Raw genomic sequence first — 19403 nt, forward strand, 5'->3', positions numbered from 1 at the left:
ATGACAAAAAATTGGATCTTAAAATCAAGATTCATAATTAAAAGGTGAAAACTACAGTCGTTTTTGATCATTTCAGAATTTAAGAAAAACAAATGATATAAGCAGGGAAATTTGTTCTCTTGTAATCTACTTTCCTAGTCACGTTATAAAGTAGGTCATTCTGAATGCTCATTGTATTTCAATATTCTGGGCTTCTGGGTAAAATCTTGTATCAGATTGATTTTTATTTGTTAAATAAGAAAAGTATGTCACAAATTTTAAATTTATCTTAATATGGGTTTTATATTACATAGCTTACTCTCTATATTCCTGAATGAACAATGTTGTTTTATGGTCTATGGTCTTGATTCTTCACAGTTTAAATATGTAATGGACATCATCACACACACTACTACCATTACTTAGCAAAAGTCAGTACGAGATGTCTCCTGTCACTTGACTTGTACCATTACAAATCAATCTCTGTGCCCAGAGAAAGACATACTTATAATTCCCAAACTAGGAAAGGAAGAGAGAAAGAATTACCTTTTTAGGGAGGTGGAAAGAAGCCTAAACAAATTCCTTTAACCAAGAAATGTGTTAATAAAATACACATATCATTTGTTTCTAATATAAACCCGTAAAAACCAAACTCCACTGCCGTCGAGTAGATTCCAACTCATAGCAACCCTACAGGACAGAGGAGAACTGCCCCAAAGCGTTGTGAAGGAGTGGCTGGTGGATTCAAGCTCTTAACCACTGTGCCATCAGAGCCCTGTTTCTAATACAGAAGTTAACAACTAGCTATTCTATAAATAAAAATTTCCCCTTGCTCTTGTTCTGACAGGGATCACAATCGAGGGTCCCGGACAGAGCTAGAGAAAAAGGTAGAACAAAATTATAACTCACAAATAAAACATCAGACTTACTAGCCTGACAGAGACTGGAGAAACCCTGAGAGTAGGGCTCCCGGACACCCTTACAGCTCAGTAATGAAGTCACTCCTGAGGTTCACCCTTTAGCCAAAGATTAGACAGGCCCATAGAACAAATGAGACTAAAGGGGCACACCAGCCCAGCGGCAAGGACTAGAAGGCAGGAGGGGACAGGAAAGCTGGTAATAGGGAACCCAAAGTTGAGAAGGGAGAGTGTTGACATGTCATAGGGTTGTTAACCAATGTCATAAAACAGTATGTGTACTAACTGTTTAATGAGAAGCTAGTTTGTTCTGTAACTCTTCATCTAAAATACAACTAAAAAAAAATTTCCCTTGCTCCTTTTCTTTCAGATAAAATTAAGTTTAAGAAGCCAAACTATACCTATTTGACTAATAAGCGTGATTACTGTTAGGGATAGATTTGGAATAAACTATTTCAGAAAATAAGAATCCCAAGTACTATATCAGCTTTCTAAACCAACGGCAATTGCTAAATTGTAGCATACTCTACACCAAATTGTTTAAACCATTTTATGGCATACACTATGTACTACACGTTGGCCAAATTTAAGAAATTAAACAAGCAAAGGAAGGACCAAAGGTTAAAAAAAAATTATTAATACTTCATCAAGAAAACTAATTTTTGCCCATTTCTTACTACATGAAACAGCATATAAGTTAATCACCGTGCCAAAAATTAAAAAAAGAAAATAAGATACCATCTAATAACAAAATAACTATGCATCTTCTACTTACATTCTCAAAGGATTAACAATTTCTGTCCTCAGTAGTCCTTGAGTTTCACTGTAATATTCTACGTCATTCTTTTCTTTGGGTCTAAGTAACACAGTGTCCAGAACAGAACTAAAAGCAAATAAGCTGCAAAATAAAAAGAAGATTCTTTCTCATGCTGCAAACATACTATTTTTTGAGAAACAGGTTCTAAAAAAGAGAAGAGAAATGAAGTCTGGTGAACAAATAATACAAAAATTAGTGTGGTTCCTTAACACAGTATCAAGACCTCTGTTAAGAGCTCCATGGTTCAAGCATCAGGACCTAGAGACCCTTCTGGGTCAAGGAGAATGCTAATATCCGGAAGGCAAACTACAGACTGACAGTGTGAAAGGATGTTAGGGAAAGAAAGGAAGGATAGAGTACACGAAGGAAGAAAACTTGTTTGCAAAAGTTGAAAGAAGGTCTACGAAGCTGAGTCAAACTACAAATAAGCAGCTGGCAGAGGAACTGTGGAAATGACTTCCCAGAGCAAGCACATGCCCAGGTATCATCCCTTCTAGAGATGATACTTCTTTCTCCCCAAGCCCCCTAGCAAGGATCCAAATTTCTTTAAATGCCAAAATCACTTGCGAGTGACTAACAGCAGTAACTCGCTGGTATCTAAGAAAAAGAAAATTTGGCTAATACAGATTTGTGTGAGGAAATCTGATGAATATTATAGTAATGCTGTGAGGCTTACTTTCACCAACACACTGAAAGGCTGAAAGTATTCTGCCCCACAATGGCCTGGCCCTTCTACTCTTCCTCTGCTTGTAACATTTTAACATCTTAGGACATGGTTGCCCAGAACTGGCAGGTTACATGCAACTGAGCTGGCAGTGTACTGGTTCTATCTTCAGAGTCTAAAGATTCTTGTCATGTCAGGCTCTTCCACTTTGGAGTAAACTGTGCATATGAGGACAACATATATGTAGTTCTACTGAAAACAATTCTTTAACATAAAGTTATCTTACGATTGCCTCCACCTAGTAAAACAAACACAGCCCATTCCAGCCAATAGCTTATCGCAAGTCCTGATTTGATATGTGCATGAAATTGCTATCTTTATTCTCTTCAGTCATAGAATTTCCCAGAACCCCTCAGTAACACTATCATCGTAACACTGTCATTCACCTCTTACTCAGCATTCCCTGCACTACTTTTTATATTAATTTTTTGGATATAGACACATGAAACAACATTCAATAGCTTCCAAAGAGTATATAATGAAAAGCAAATCTCCCTTTCTTCCCTGACCTCCACCATCCAGCTTCTCAACCAGAGGCAGTTGGCCGTTTCCTTCACATACGTATGTACCTGCACATACACACTCACACACATATATGCCCCCGCCCCCACGACACTGCCCGTACCTCCTACTGCATCCGTTTGAAACTTACCAGAACAAGGTTGAATCTAAGTAACAAGAATTGTAATGACCCTGGATCCCTTTCTTCTTTCCAATCATTATCTCTAAACCTTCTTTTTCCATTTTTGGTGGAGTATTTTCTTCTACTACTTCACTTAAGTAGCCTCCAAAGGCTGTTTGAAAAGAAAAGGAAAATAATTTCAAAGTACTACTTCCAGTGTAATGAAAAATCTTTTTCGTAAACCTGGCTTTCTAGTTACACCTCCTTAACCCTCAAGATGCTTCATCACTATTACCCAAAACTGGAAAATAGAATCAAGAAACTGCCACCTATTACAGGTGATGTTTCCTTCATCAATTGATTCAAAACTACTTCCCATAATAATGCTGATTTCCTGACAAGAATACGTTTACTAACGTACATAAACGATTCATTAAAAAGAGGTAGATCAGTGGGGGCCACGTTTCAGTCTCCACTTCCTGTATTGTTGAAAATGAATGACTCCATGGCAGCTAGCAACCTCAACAATCAACAGTAAAAGAAAACTAAATCCCAGTATTTTTCACTTTTTAAGTCCCATATGCTTTTCCCGCCTATTACTTCTTAAAAATTTCCCCTGGTAGGACAATAATGACCAATAAAAACCACCGTAACTTTCCTATACCCCAATAAGATTTTTACTGGTTTCAAAGCTTGATGAACATTGGCAAGAAACACATTCAAATGCTGTCACTGTCACCTACTGCAACATGAGACGAGCTAGAACTACGGGCATTGCGGATTGGTAAATAATGGAAAGGTATCCAGATACCTAAAGAGTTACAGCGTTCGATCTGATTGGAGACTGGCTGTAGAGATGCAAATCTCGAATCAGGCCTGCAGCTCTTGAGTTTCACAAACAGTGCCTTCTTCAGGGCACAGGTGAAATACCGAGTGCCCCGAAAGGTTCCGTCTGTGCAGCCGGCGCATTCATCTTCCTGAAAAAGAAATGCTTCTATTTGGGTGATTCTGCATCTTGCAAAGATAACACAGAAAGATCGGAGGTTTCTAAGATCTGTTTCTAGTTTACCCTTTCTGAGAATTCCCTCTTCCAGGTCTGGACTGAGAACTCCATTAGGAAAAAGGAATTGACTAATCATTTAAGAAATTAATTCTTTAATCCAACATGAAGTCTTTAACATATTTCCTTTCAGAATATATGCTTAAAAATTCTCTAACCGTCTTTCCTGAACCATTTCCAGAAGTATTAAAACTGGAGGTGAGACAAAGGAAGGAAGGAGGAAGCTATTTATTTTAACAACCCAAAAAGAAAAAACAGTATTGACAAGCATGGAAACAAACACAAGAAAAAGAACAAGAAATATACTTAAATAAAAGCTAAATGCACTCAAGTTCTCCTCTCCTGGCTACGAAATATCAAACAGTATGCTCTCCTAATATCCAAAGGGAAAATCTTTCCTTCTACAAAGATCTCTAAAAATGGAGATGAATCTTAAAGCCAGTGATATAAATATTAGAACTGATTAGGGAATAGAGACAGAAGGAAAAAAAAGAAAAGCTGATATAACAGATTTGCTTTCCTTACTGTATTCTCTTTAACTAAATACGCCTAAATATATTAGCTTAAACATCAATTTTCATTCCGTAAACCTAGATCAACATTAGGAACAAATGGGTCAGATGCTTAATGGGAGGCAAAGGGAAGTCAGTCAACGTAGTAATAAAATTATTTCTCTAGTGATGGCTTTTTTTGACAAATATAACATTTACCCAAATAACATATAATAGGAAAGAATCTGCATAAAACCCCAGACATAAAGGAAATACATTTAGGTCAAGTTAAATTACCAGTTCTAATCCAGCTAGTACTTCATTGAGTCCTGGTGGTTGACCGATCCAGCGGATTACCCCATAGAAAGGAGGGTTCTCTTTAACTTCAGCCAGGGAGCCTACTTCCAGACCATGAGAGTTACCAGAGGATGTGGCCACGGGTGGGCTTTCCTGGACAGGCGTATTGTTTAGCTCTCCCATCACAGACTGAACTGACAGAGAAAGAGGACTATGGCCCATACTTCCATTGGTATTGGGCATCTTTGTCAGACTAAACGGTAAAGAGTGAAATCTGTTCTCATTAGATAACGAGTTCATGGGAGGAGGCTGCAGTGGTGGTGAAGAATGTCCAAACTCTGGAGATAGCTCTGTAAGTGATTTTGCAGGGTCTTCAGCAACTATTAAAAAAAACATTCTTAATTAGGAAAATTCAAGAACATGAAACATGTACTGCTTCTCTAAAAACTAACGCATAGGTCTATTCCAACTGGCCCCCTGACATCTCTACTGGGATTCTCATAAGCATCTCAAACTTAACAACTCCAGAACAGTGCTCTTGATTGTTCTCCCACCTCCAAATTTTTCTACCTCAGTAAATGGCACCCGATCATTCGAGCCAAAAAATATCTATAACTGGTATCAAATAGATTATATTCTTCATCTGCAATACAATTAAGTTAGAAATCAGTACAAAAAAGATATCAAAAATTTAAGAAACATACTTCTAAATAACTAATGGATCAAAGAAGAAATGTTAACATAAATTTTTAAAATAAAAAAGATCAAGAGAAAAGGAAAGAAAGGGAACAATGAAGAGAGGGAGGAAGGGGGAGAAGGAGAGAAAGGAAGAGACAGAGAAACAAAATTGGTGGAACATAGCTAAAGTAATACTCTTAAAGAAAATGCACAGACTTAATAGTTTATTTTTTAAAAAAATAAATGTGAAGTATCAATGAACTAAGCATCCAGCTTAGGAAGTTAGAAGAAGAAAATATCTTCCCAAATAGTAGTCAAGAGGAAAGAAGAAACAAAATAATCTAAAACAATTAAAGAGAAAACAAACATACAGTAAAGAGAACCAAAATCAAAAGCTGTTTCCTTAAAGTGACTAATAAAGTTGTGCATGTGTTTAAGCCTAAAATTGAAATGAATTCATACGATAGCTTACAGGGAGGAAGTCCAGGATGAAGCTAAGATAGAAGCTGAACTCATGTCTCCATTTCCTCACTCTACATACCTTCAGAGCACTCCAATCTGGCCTCTGACCAAATTCCTCCACCAAAACGGACTTCCAGGTGGCTGAATCAACGGGCACTGAGTGGTCTTCATCTTACTTGTCCTGTCAGAAGCATTCAATACTGCTGTCCCCTCTCTCCTTGGTCTCCTTGACTCAACAGTCTCCTAGTTTTTCCCACATCCCTCTCGTCACCTTTTCTCTGTCTCCTCTGAAGACTTTACTCTCCTCTCACCCCGGCCTTTAAGTTCCTCGAGACTCAGTCTTAGACTATGACACTTCCTAAGCTCACATACTCTCTCCTGACGTGATCCTGTTCGCATGACTTTAATCATCACATATAGGCAGATGACCTACAAATTTATTTTTCCAGCTCTTGCTTCTCTCCTAAGCTACATATCTGTACATCCAACCACCCACATGACAAATCACCTCTAAGAAGTTTAAAAGGCCTCTCCAACTCAACATTTTCAAAATTAAAATGAATAATCTTCCTCCACCACCATCTAAGGATGCAAGGCAGAAACGAGGAGTCACCCTTGCCATCTCCTTCTTCCTTAACTCTTACTTTCAATCAATCTGTGAGTCTTGTCAATTTACTTCTTAAACATCTATCTTTCCACTTCTCTCCACTGCATCCCCTCCAAGTCTAGTCCCCGCTATCACTGAGCCCAGCAACAACCTTCAATGGTGTACCTGCATTCCCACGGTCCCTGCTGATCTAATCCGTTGTCCACTCTGCAGCCAGAATGATGGTTTCCAAAGGCAACTCTGGCCATGTCCCCCCTTGCTGAAAACTCTTCAGTGGCTACCATATCCTTTTAATAGAGCACACCATGCTCCACACAGCCTGGCCCTGTTTGCCTTTCCAGTCCCATCTCACGAAGCCTCTCTTTCTGTTATAGCTCCTCTGGCCTCTTTTTCGTCCTTGGCAAACACCAGGCTTCATTTTTCCATGAGGCCTTTACACACGTTACTCCCTCTGCCTAACTGCTCTTCTGTCCCCTTTCACTTTATCTCCCCCTCCTCTGGTAAATCCAAGCTCATGGCACTTCCTCCAAGAAACCTCTCTGAGCCCCCTAAGTAAAATCACCCTTTAATATGCTCTCATAGATCAGGTGCCTTCCCTTCATTGCACTCATCCCAACTGCAATTTTATATTTGCTTCTGTGATTGCTTGATTAATTTCTGCCTGAACAACTTGATCATCAACTCAAAAAGAGCAAGGACAATGTCTGTTTTTTTCTCACCACTGGTGCTTAGAAGAATGCCTGGCACACAGTAAGCACTCAATAAATATTTGTTAAATGGATGAACAAAGAAAAGAATAAACCAGAAAAAAATAATACCCCCAAACCAAGAGAAGACAGACTTTTAAAAAGTGCTTTAAAGAGGTTAAGGAAGACCCAGAAAGGAAAGTCTTTAAATGATTCTATTGATTCTAAAGATCTTCTACCATAAACAGATCAGTTAAGGGAAGAGAACAAGCTGCTAATATATTTTTTAAATGTTTTTATTAATCTTAACATTAATGCAGTTAAAATTGCGTATGATATTTTAGTTCAGCAATACAGGTAGACCCCAACTTACGACATATTCGAGTTACGACCAACCGTACTTATGACCATCCATTTTTGTTTTTTTCCTACATCTTATCATTAGTAATAATGTATATATGTATTAAAATATATCTGTAAGCTTATATGTAATGTTTCCAACCGCCGAAGACAAATAAAGATTGAATTTATAAAGATACTGAAAATAAAAGGCAATAATAATGAAAACGAAAAAAAACAAAATGAGGTAATCAACTTATGTCAGAACCAATTTACGACAGAGTCATTGGAACAAAACCCCGTCATAAGCTGGGACCCACCTGTATCAATAAAGAACAGTCTACTTATTCAGCTTCTGAAAACTACAACTATTGATGAAAAAGCCATTATTCTCTGGTGAGTTAAAAAGAGAAGATCATTATAAATAACACTAAAATTATAGATTACCTTCATCAATGTACCATGTATTTTTTGATTTGGATTGTGGCTGTGAATCAACAGAAGATCCATTTAAGGTATAAAATAATTCAGATCTGTTTCTATTTCCAGGGTCTGAGGTAGAGCCTATGGAACAAGAAAAGTTCCTTTTAAAAATAAAATTAATATGGTATGAAAGGTTTTTTTTTAATAAGAAAAATTAATATGCATATAGTGTCAACAACTGTTTATACAACCAATATATACACAAACCCAATTTTTTTTTTCAGCTTTTAAAAATGTGGTAATCATTTTGGTAATGTCAAAAAGATTCTTCAGCCCAAGAGTCAACATAGGAGGTGGACTGCAGTAAGTTAAAGTGTAGTCATTTTTTTTTTTTTTCCAAATGAACTGCTTTTAGAAATTGTTTCATATACTGTGGCTTATTTCCAAATGTCAAAATTCCTCAATTTCATTTGATGAACCTGTTGGTTGACAAATTTAACCTATTATTTTAAAACAGCTCCTTTCAGAAGAAGGTTATCTTCAAATGTTGTATACAAATTAATGCACAAATTAAGTTTAAAAATATTTAAAATTTAAGCATTTTGGAATCATTGATCATCAAATTAGTTGCTTAATTCCTTCAAGTCTTTGAAAAAGTGAAGCACTATTATTTCTTACTAAAAAAACTGAAACCAAAACCAAAGCCATTGCTGTCAATTCTGACTCAGTGCTTTTATATACTTCATTTATTAAAAGTAAGAAAGAGACACTATAGGTCCATGTCACAGACATTTCAGAACATGACCCTGCTTCATTACCAATTAAGAGAACATGCCACAGTTGAGCACTATCGAGTCTACAGAACTTTATTATTTTTTTTTAATCTGATTTTTTTTTTTTAAATTTAAAGCAGGTAGCTCTATACTGCATACATATAACTAAGATCTGCTAAAACACAACTAGCACAACATGTTTTAAGAAAATCTTTAGGCTGTTCATACTTAAGTGCAAGTGGCAAGTTTGAACTATACGATATAGACCTAGAGGATCAAATTAAAAATGCTATTGCCTATATATCCTGCTTGAGTCTAAGTCTCCCAGGGTTCAGTGTCACATAAAAGATTTTTTAAAGTACAATTTCTTTCTAAGCGAGCTGAAAGAGTTTCGTTCACCAGATAACTGAGGAAAAAATATTCTCCTAACACCCCACCTGAGTTGTAAGAAGGTCCATTCTTACAGTTTTTTAAATGAGCTGTTTGGCTTGTATAACTACCACCCTATAAATCTATAATGAATGTGAAAGCCAGCAAAAAAAGAAGAAAAAGAAAAAAAGGCTCAGAACTCCACATGCATTGTGGGGGAGTTTCTGGAAGAGAAACAAAAATTTTTGCTTAGCAGTTTAGAATTTAATTTGTGCTACTTCCAGTTAGCAAAAGCCACATGATTAATCTCTAGCATACTTTATCCTACATAATATTTTCCACATATGGTTATTTTATACAGTTGTAACTCTAAACTATAATGTACAATGCTACAAGTAGGGGGTTCCAGAAAATAGTTGATTATGGGCCAGCAAAGGACACAGGTCCTCAAAGGAACTATCCATTAGTTAAAAAAGGCTGGGAGCTCTTGGCTTAAGCAATAGCATCTATATAAAATCTAAGTTGAATGAGTCAGAATCGACTCAACGGCACCTGACAACAAGAACAACAACAACAATCATGCATTGCGTAATGTCTGTTTGGGCAATGTCCAACCGCCTATACGTCCATGGTCCTGTAAGGTTATAACAGAGTTCAGAAATCCCCAACGGAGTATAGTATACCTTTCTATGCATAAAAAACATTGAAGAAACACTTCGAGAGACACTAAAACATCTTTCATATAATACTACAATAACAATAATAATGTTTTGATACATGTCACAAAGTAGCACCTGTTTGTTATTATGGACCATTGTATGTACCTCAAATTTTTAATATAATAGAGATGGATTGACACAGTGGCTGCAACAATGGGCTCAAGCATAACAACAACTGTGAGGATGGCAAACGACCGGGCAGTGTTTGGCTGACGGCACCTAACAACAACAAAGGCTTCATGGGGGTTGGTGTGTAACTACAGGTTGTACACAAGTCGGACGTTCGTAATCCGGGGACTACCTATATAGGATATGGTGTTTGCACAACGTCCAGATCACATAACGTCCTATTTCACAGAACATACCGTGGATGTTAAGTGATGCATGACTGCGCTCAAAATGTTTGTAAGAAGAAAGTCTACATATACATTAAGGAATAATACCGATTAACCTCTTTTAATCCTACGGCAAATCAGTTATCATATAAATAACTAAGGACTGTACTCTATTAATTCATACCTGTAGGCTTTGGTTTATTATGACTGGATGAACCTTTGTCCCCAACACCTCTTGACATAAAGGCAAGTTTGGGGGGCCTCCTTTCCTGTGTCACGCTATCTGAAACAGTAACATGTTTTTTAAAGATAAAAGCTAATTCTTGTAGCGGAGAAATAATCATACAAAGACAATAACAACAATAACAAAAACCCTATTTTAAATTTTTTTTAAAGCGGCATTTTCACAGAGCTATACGAATTATTAAAGACCATAAAAAGTATTGAGAAAGATAATATGTCAAAAAAATCAATGTTGTACTTAAAAATGTAATGTCTACAAGAAAATACAATTCAGCCAAACGTTTTAATCTCCCCAAAATTTAATCACTTGTAGTCAATTTTACTTGACGTTTTAAAGCACTACAAAGAAAACCTTATTCATATTTTTTGCAGTATTTACCAAATTGGTATCACCAGAATACCCCTATGTATTATGAGCCATTCCACACTCCAATATTTCTAGAAAATACTGTGCTAAAGAAAGAAAAACAGATTCCTTTACTGTATGACACTCAGAAACTTTAATATGCTAATGCATATTGCAAATCTCTCAAACAGGGAGATGGTAAACCTAATCACATTTTTTGTGCTATTCCACTTAACCTCTCAGATTAATATATTTCATGGAACACAGTTTAGAAAAAACCTGTTTACTGGTTAGAAGATACAACAGTTTTCAAAAACATGGTATGTTAAGAATAACACAAATGTATATACAAACACATACATATAAACAAGAAAAATACAATTATACACAGATTAATGATACAGAAAGCCAGAGACATACAATATTTTTGAGGAGAGCACTCAAAACTTCTTTTTGCATACAGGTCTAATAAATTTGGCAAACTTGTTTTGATACAAAAAAAAAAGCCCAAACCCACTGCTGTCGAGTCGATTCCAATTCATAGCAACCCTATAGGACACAGTAGAACTGTCCCATAGGGTTTCCAAGGAGCAGCTTTAAGCCCAGTAATGTTCATAGGCTATTCACAACTACTGATCAAGCAAATGTAGAAAAGTCAGTCTGGAAAGCTTTTCTCTGAAAAATTCAACAACACATCCGTGGAGTCTAGGCATGACACTGAGGACTGATACCTGATAAAGCTGTGTATCGGCAAAAACCGTATCACCCACAGTACATTTCTGAGGGTAGGAAAAAAAAATAGGGAAATTTTTATATTTTTAATACAAGGTGAAGGCCTTTTTTTTTTTTTTTAAAAAAAGGAAATCATACTGAATTAATTATATAGAAATGATGCTTGTTAGTTAACTTTTTTCCATGGTTGGAGGAGGAGGAGAAAGCATCGTTAAACTGCATCTTCAACTTCTTGTAATAAGATTAAATGGAATATTATTTTAATTAAAAATTATACTGAATTGCCATGATTTTAGTCAAGTGATATATTAAAAGGAAAGCTATTTACTAATACTTTTATGATGTTACCATTCAGATATCTCTAAATATCACATATGACAGCTTACTGTGGAGGGCAAAAACTTACTAGTCACTAGCAAAGGTTCCCAAATTGTATCATATAAATTAACTAAAGAAAAATAATTCCCACTATTAACAGTAATTAACTGGCATAAAAGTTTATTTTAATAAAGATATTCACATGTATACCATAATATATACACGCATAATACAGTTTGTAGTGGTTATAAAAAATGCAGCAAATGGTTTTCCCTTTGCAAACATGGCAACTAGCGGTACCCAGAGGGTCATATAGATGAGGCTGTGGGGACAGTGCTGCTGGTTATGCTAGGGGAGGGCTGCAAAGACCGGCAATGTGAGCTGGAGGGCACTGGATTTGGGACTCTGTCTTAGAGGGGTCAAATATTCAGTTGGACAAACAGGGCATTCCAGCAGATTTCCACGCAGATAAAGGGTCACATGCCCCATCTAACTTGCCCTCCAACAATCATACACCCAGTATGTCTTCTTATTTTGTCACAGCTATGTTCATGAACTAAAACCATTTGGATCCTGAAGCAACGCCTTCTAAATCAATGAATTTTAAGAGATTGCCATCTCAGGAAAAGGTAGGCATAGGAAAGTAGGCAAAGTAAGAAATAAATTCAGCGAACAATTTTGTGAGATTGAAACAATCCTGATTAAGAGATATAAGAAGGGATAGAATGATATATCCACCAAAGGCATGTACGTAGTGGTCCTATTCCTAATAGCCAAAGCTGGAAACCATCCATTCTACTGACGAACAGATAAACAAATGTGGCCTATTATATGAGGGAATACTACATAGCAATTTTTTAAAAATGATGCATTTATGAAATGAAATGTTGTTAGGTGCTGTTGAGTCAATTTTGACTCATAGCAAACCCATAGGGTTTTCTAGGCTGTAATCTTTATGGGAGCAGTTCACCAGGTCTTTTTCCCACAGAGCCACTGGGTGAGTTCAAACCACCAACCTTTACATTAGCCGGCAAGCGCTTAACTGTTGTGCCACCAGGGCTCCTTATAAAATGAAATACAATGCAATAATTTAAAAAAAAAATTAAGTAGGCAATTCATGTACTAATATGAAATCATCTCTAAGATCTGTTGTTTAAAAGGAAGGTACAGCTTCCACGTCTGAAAAGATGGAGCAGAAATATTTTTCCTTACTCCTCCCACTAAGTACAATTAAAAATCCTGGACATTATACATAAAATAAACAGAAGACTCTGAAAGGTGGGGAGAAGAAGGCAGGCCAGCCAGGGAACCTCAGGACCTGAGGAACAACACCGCAGGGAAGTCCCCTAGTGGCGCGGTGGTTAACAGCTCGGCTACTAACCAAAAGTTTGGCAGTTCGAATCCACCAGCTGCTCCTTGGAAACCCTATGGAGTAGTTCTACTCTGTCCTATAGGGTCGCTTGGAGTCAGAATTGACTCGATGGCAATGGGTTTTTGTTTTTGTTTTATCCCAGACACAGAGCTGCAGACTTAGCCAGCAATCCAGAAACACCAACAGGCATAGACAAACAAGAGCCCGTACAAAAGCCTGCTCTCTAGCCAAAGCACCAGGAAAGGGACAGCCTAGCAAGACAAACATTTGCGACAACAATTACTCAACTCCAGTCAAACACCACAGAGAAAACTGTGACCCTGTCCCCACCCACACCAGCAAAGGTCAAATGGGGAGTCCAGACTTCCACCCTCAAGAGACAATAGCAAAGCACACCAACACCCCTGCTGGGTGGTGTCAGAGAAGGCCAAGTAGGGAGCTGGGACCTTCATTTCTACCAGCCAGTAATGAGGACCCCCAACCCGGTGGTATCCATGGAGACCATGTGGGGAGGCTAGACTTCCACCCCAGCAGTGACAAGATGCTACTCCCCCTTGCTGCTGGAGTGGTGCCAAAGGAGGTCTAGTGGGGCATCAGGACTTCCATCATCGCCCAGCAGTAATGAGGCCAGGCCCACCACAGTGTCAGCCGAGACCATGTTGGGAGCTGGAACCCACACAGCTGCCCAGCAGTAACGCATTCCCCCATTCACATGTCAGCAGAGGCAAACGAAGGCAACTGAGTGGGGAACCTGTACTTCTGCCTCAAAGCGGCAGCAATGAGGTGATGCACCGCTCTTCCTCTAACTGAGCGGTAACAAAGAAAACCAGCTAAAACATAAGGTTTAAATATGATCCAGGATCTCAGAACGTAATACTTACACTGTCCAGGTTTCAGAAACCCTGGTGGCGTAGTTAAGTGCTACAGCTGCTAACCAAAAGGTCAGCAGTTCGAATCCACCAGGCACTCCTTGGAAACTCTACGGGGCAGTTCTACTCTGTCCTATAGGGTCACTATGAGTCGGAATCGACTCGAGGGCAATGGGGTTTTTTTTCAGTCCAGGTTTCAACTGAAAATCGCTCATCATACCAAGAACCAGGAAGATCCCAAACCGAATGAAAAAAGACCATTAGGAGATGCCAATACTTACATGAGTGATGTTAGAATTATCTGAGAAAGATTTTAATGCAGCTATGATAAAAATGCTTCAACAAGCAATTATGAACAAGCTTGAAACAAATGAAAAAACAGAAACCTCATAAAAGAAATAGAAGCCTCAGAAAAGAAGCAGAGATATAAAAAAGAAGCAAATGGAAATTTTAGAACTGAAAAGTACAATAATAAAAATTAAAATCTCAGTGGGTGGGCTCAACATCAGAATGGACAGGACAGAAGAAAGAACCAGTGCAACTGGAGTCAGAACTCTAGAAATTATCCAATCCACACAACAGAAGAAATAGACTAAAAAAAAAAAAAAAAAAAAGTAACAGAGCCTCAGGAACCAGTGGCAATGTCACAAAAAACCTAACATATGTGTCACTGAAATCCTGGAAGGAGAGGACAATGAAGGCAGGGCTGAAAAAGTACTCAGAGAAACAATCACAGAAAATTTCTCAAATTTGGCAAGAGACATAAACCTACAGATCCAAGAAACTAAGTGAACCCCAAACAGGATAAACCAAAAGAAATCCATGCCAAGACATATCATAATTAAACTTTTAAAAACTAAAGACAAAGTCTGGAAAGTAGACAGACTTACTGGACCAGTTGAGACAAGACGACTCCCCAAGACTACTACCCTGAGATACTCTCCAAACTCTGAACCAAAGTTCTCTCCTGAAGTCACCTTTTAGCTAAATAATAGATCAGCTCACAAAACAAAGAATATCATCTGTGAGTACTGTGCGACTTTTAAAAAAATCATCTATGTGAGACCAAATAATTACTTTAAAGCAAAGACAAGAAGGTAAGGAGAAAGGGAAACTAGATTACTGGAAACAGAACAACCAAAATGGAAATAATGAGAATGCTGACACATTGTGAGGAATGAAAACAATGTCACTAAACATTGGTGTAGAAATTATTGAACGGGAACCTAATTTGCTACATAAAATTTTGCTGAAAACACGGTATTATTTAAAATGAACAAAAACACTACAAAGCTTCTAGACTAAGATGTACTAGAAAGAAAGGTCTGGCTATCTAATCTTGAAGTTCAGCCAATTAACACCCCACAGATCACAACACCCCAATCCACAATGGATCATGGGGATGGTGCAGGATTGGGCAGCGTCCTACTCCATTCTACACTGGGTAGCCATGAGTCAGTGGCCAACTCTACAGTAGTTAACAACATAACTATTAATAAAATTGAATTTGTAATTTAAAAACTCCCAAAAAAGAAATCTCTAGGCCCAGATGGTTTCACTGAAGAATTCTACTAAATGTTTAAAGAAGAATTAACACTAATTTTACAAAATCTCTTCTAAAAAGTAGGAAAGAACACTTCCCAATTCATTTTATAAAACTAGTATTACCCTGAATCCAAAGTCAGCTTACCTAGTTTATGATTTAGCTACAGCAGTCAAAGCTGTGGGGTGCTGGCAGTGGGACAGACACAGAGATCAATGGAAGAGAATAAAGAGCCCAGAAATAGACCTACACTAATATACTCAAACGATATTTTTACAAAGGTGCAAAAGCAATTCAATAGAAGAAAGTTTTCAACAAATAGTGCTGGAGCAATTGGACATCCGTGGGGCAGGAGAGTGGGGATGGGGGGAATCTCAACTAGTTACCACCATAAACCCATTGCCATCAAGTCGATTCCGACTCATAGCAACCCTATAGGCCAGAGTAGAACTGCCCCCATAGGGTTTCCAAGGAGCAGTTTGTGGATTTGAACTGCCGACCTTTTGGTTAACAGCTCAGCTCTTAACCACTGTGCCACCAGGGCTCCAGATACCACAATAGACCTAATAAAACAGCTAAGATTTAAAGGACTAGCCATACAAGGACACAGAGAAACCGGAACTCTCATATATGGCAGGTGGGGATTAAAACAGTACAATCACTTTGTAAAACACTTTGGCAGATTTTTTTTTTTTTAAAGTTAAAACAATCACTTACCATATAACCCAGCAATTCTATATCTAGGTTATTTACCTAAGAGAATGTCCCTACCCAAGCATATGTTCCTCAAAGACTTGTACACAAATGTCTACAACAGCATTATTTATAATAGCCAAAAACTGGAAACCACTCTAATTCCCATCAACAAGTGAGTGGATAAACTGTGGTATATCCACAGAATGGAATACTACTGAGCAATGAAAACAAAAGACTTACTGAGACATGCAATAATATGCATAAATCAAAAAATAATTATATTGATTGAAATAAGACAGACAAAAAATACATAATGAATTATTCCATTTATTTAAAATTCTAGAAAATGGGAACTAATGTACAGTGACGGAAAGAAGATCAGTGGTTGTCCGGGGTGGAGGGGGCAGGCCAGGATGGGAGAGAGTGATTAGAAAGAGACACTTTTCGGGTGATGCATATGTTCATTATCTTGATTGCAGTGATGGTTTCACAGGGATATATATGTGTATGTATATATATATATACATATGTATGTATATATATGTATATATATATATACGTATTTATATATATATATATACACACACACACACACACACACACACACACACACACACACATATCTACCAAAAAAAAAAACCTGTTGCCGTTGAGTCAATTCCGACTCATAGCGACCCTATAGGACAGAAGTGCCCCATAGGGTTTCCAAGGAGCAGCGGCAGAGTCAAACCGTCAATCTTTTGCTTAACAGCTGAGCTCTTAACCGCTGCGCCACCAGGGTCCATATATATAGATATATATATATGTCAAAACTTACCAAATTGCCTACTTTAAGTATGTGCAGTTAACTCAATAAAGCTGTTAAAAACCAAAATAAAAAAAGGAAAGCGCAAAAAATATGAAAGTTATGCAACCATCTGAATAACACAAAGAAAAAAATTAATAAAGAAGGATACATAAGCAACAGATAAAAACGGTTTTTGCCCAGGGAGAGCAATCAGGTAGTTGGGGTCAAGGTTATGAGGGAAATTTCTCCCTATATATCCTTTTAAAATTCTGTGTCAGTGTGAATGTATTGAATATTCTAATAAAATTAGCGTTACACTCCCAACCACCACAATTACAAAAGAAGGCAGGGAGCGGACTAGAAAAAGCAGAAATGAACAACTGAGGAATGGTACTAATCTTTATCACAACAGCCTCAAGAACCTGAATAACATATCAGGTTAGATATGTAAGAGTTTTTAACCATTTGAGACGGAAATGAAGAAAGGAAAGGTTTGATAACAGGTTTAAGATTCCTGCACTGCTTAGTAAAAGGTATCCTTCAGAAGCCAACTGTAATGAGCAACTGAATGGGAAGAATTCTTTCCTAATCTTACCAGCTGTTCAATGGCTTCAAAAGGAAACCTTTTCAAAATGCTAAAAATAGAAACTTCCAGCAAAATGGTACTCTAGGCAGAAGCACCACACCATCCCTCCACAGCAAAGATCCGAAAAACTAAGCCGAACAGAGAAAACAACAATCCTGAAACCCTAAAACATCAAAGAAGAGATAAAGAACTCAGCCAAGCACCAAATGGAGTGAGAAAACTGACAGAGAAGGGAGAGCGAGGAGAGATTCATGCAGAGGTCCCCCTATCAGCTGACGCAGTGCGGCTCTGCCATCTTCGACTCCTATCGGAGACCAGCAAACAGGGTGTATGAGAAAGCACCTTCACAGAGCTTCCAGCGGGAGACAAAACAACCGGTAATTTGCGATATACGCTTTTCCATTCCCTACCCTTCTTCACCCCCCACTCACCCTCCTCTGCTTCCTGCGGCCACAATCTCTTGTCCGGGAAGCACTGGTTGCTTGGATTCCACCCGCCCACACTGGCCGGCTCTCTGAGTGCCATTTGTTGGCTGCTGGTGTTGCTTTTTTCTGCCTCTTTTGATTTCTTCCTTACCTCTCACCACCGTCCCCTCCTTTCACTCAAATACCTGGATCCGTGCACCATCTTTGCTTCTTCCTGAGGGGCTGTGGAGCTCTGGTAATTTGTGATATACGCTTTCCCACCCCCTACCCTTCTTCACCCACACTTGGCCTCCTCTGCTTCCCGCGGACACAGTCTCTTGTCCGGGAAGGACCAGCTGCTTGGGTTCCACCAGCCCGCACTAGCTGGCTCTCTGAGTGCCATTTGATGGCTGTTGGTGTTGCTTTTTTTCCGATTCTTGTGATTTCTTCCTTACCTCTCACCACTTCCCCCTCCTTTCACTCAAATACCTGGGTCCGTGCGCCATCTTTGCTTCTTCCTGAGGGGCTGCGGAGCTCCATTCGAGTGTGGAGCTGCTTCCCGGTCTGGGCTGCCATGATGGTGGGATCCCGGGGATTTTGTTCATTTTGAATTGTTTGTTTTCTTTTCCTTTTCTTGAGTTGGGAGCCTGTTCTGGCCAGGAGGTGCTGCGTGGCTTAGAACCTACCCCCTCGGCTTGCACAGACATGCAGAGGGATCCCTAAGAGCATTTCTTTTTTCGTTGGTTTTTTCTTTTTTTTCTGTTTTTTGGGGGGCTTTTCTTGTTTTTTTTAAATTTGTTTTGTTTTCTTTTCCCTTTTCGTCTTTCTTCATTACTCAGTTTCTCGTCTCTCTGTATCGTCTTTCTGTTCCATGAATACCTGGCGTTGTATACCTCTACGCCTTCTAGCCAGGCTATACTGCAACACCTGAGAACAACTTCCCCAGACCTCATAGCCGCACCAGTGGGATCCCTGGAAACGTTGCTCTTCTTTTCCCTTCCTGATCTTTATTTATTCATTCTTTTCTTTTCTCTTCTTTTTTTTTTTCTTCCTCTTCCCCTTTTTGTTTTTCTCCATTTCACAGTCTCTCATCTCTCCACTCCAACCGCAAGCTCCCCTAGCATTTTTTTGTTTGTTTGTATGTTTTTGGCTCCTGTTTCTCTCTCCTCTCTCCCATATCCATCTTAGCTCCACACATAACAATCTCCC

The 19403-nt window shown here is 38.3% G+C and overlaps 1 protein-coding gene across 5 annotated transcripts in view; it reads right to left on the reverse strand.

The window, feature by feature from the left end:
- Positions 1 to 19403, reverse strand: part of CYLD (CYLD lysine 63 deubiquitinase) — a 70077-nt gene that overhangs the window by 15391 nt on the left and 35283 nt on the right. For 4 of the 5 annotated variants that reach the window (XM_023726921.1, XM_023726918.1, XM_023726919.1 and 1 more), the window contains 6 exons: positions 10483 to 10581; positions 8127 to 8243; positions 4908 to 5287; positions 3871 to 4036; positions 3090 to 3231; positions 1672 to 1794 (listed from right to left, as the gene is read on the reverse strand). In XM_023726921.1, the coding sequence (XP_023582689.1) occupies positions 1672 to 1794; positions 3090 to 3231; positions 3871 to 4036; positions 4908 to 5287; positions 8127 to 8243; positions 10483 to 10581 (1027 nt within the window). The remainder of the gene's footprint in view (positions 1 to 1671; positions 1795 to 3089; positions 3232 to 3870; positions 4037 to 4907; positions 5288 to 8126; positions 8244 to 10482; positions 10582 to 19403) is intronic. The other variant, XM_023726920.1, reaches the window with a different exon arrangement.

Source organism: Trichechus manatus, unplaced genomic scaffold, assembly GCF_000243295.1.
Source record: "Trichechus manatus latirostris isolate Lorelei unplaced genomic scaffold, TriManLat1.0 scaffold00014, whole genome shotgun sequence".
Classification (NCBI taxonomy): Eukaryota; Metazoa; Chordata; class Mammalia; order Sirenia; family Trichechidae; genus Trichechus; species Trichechus manatus.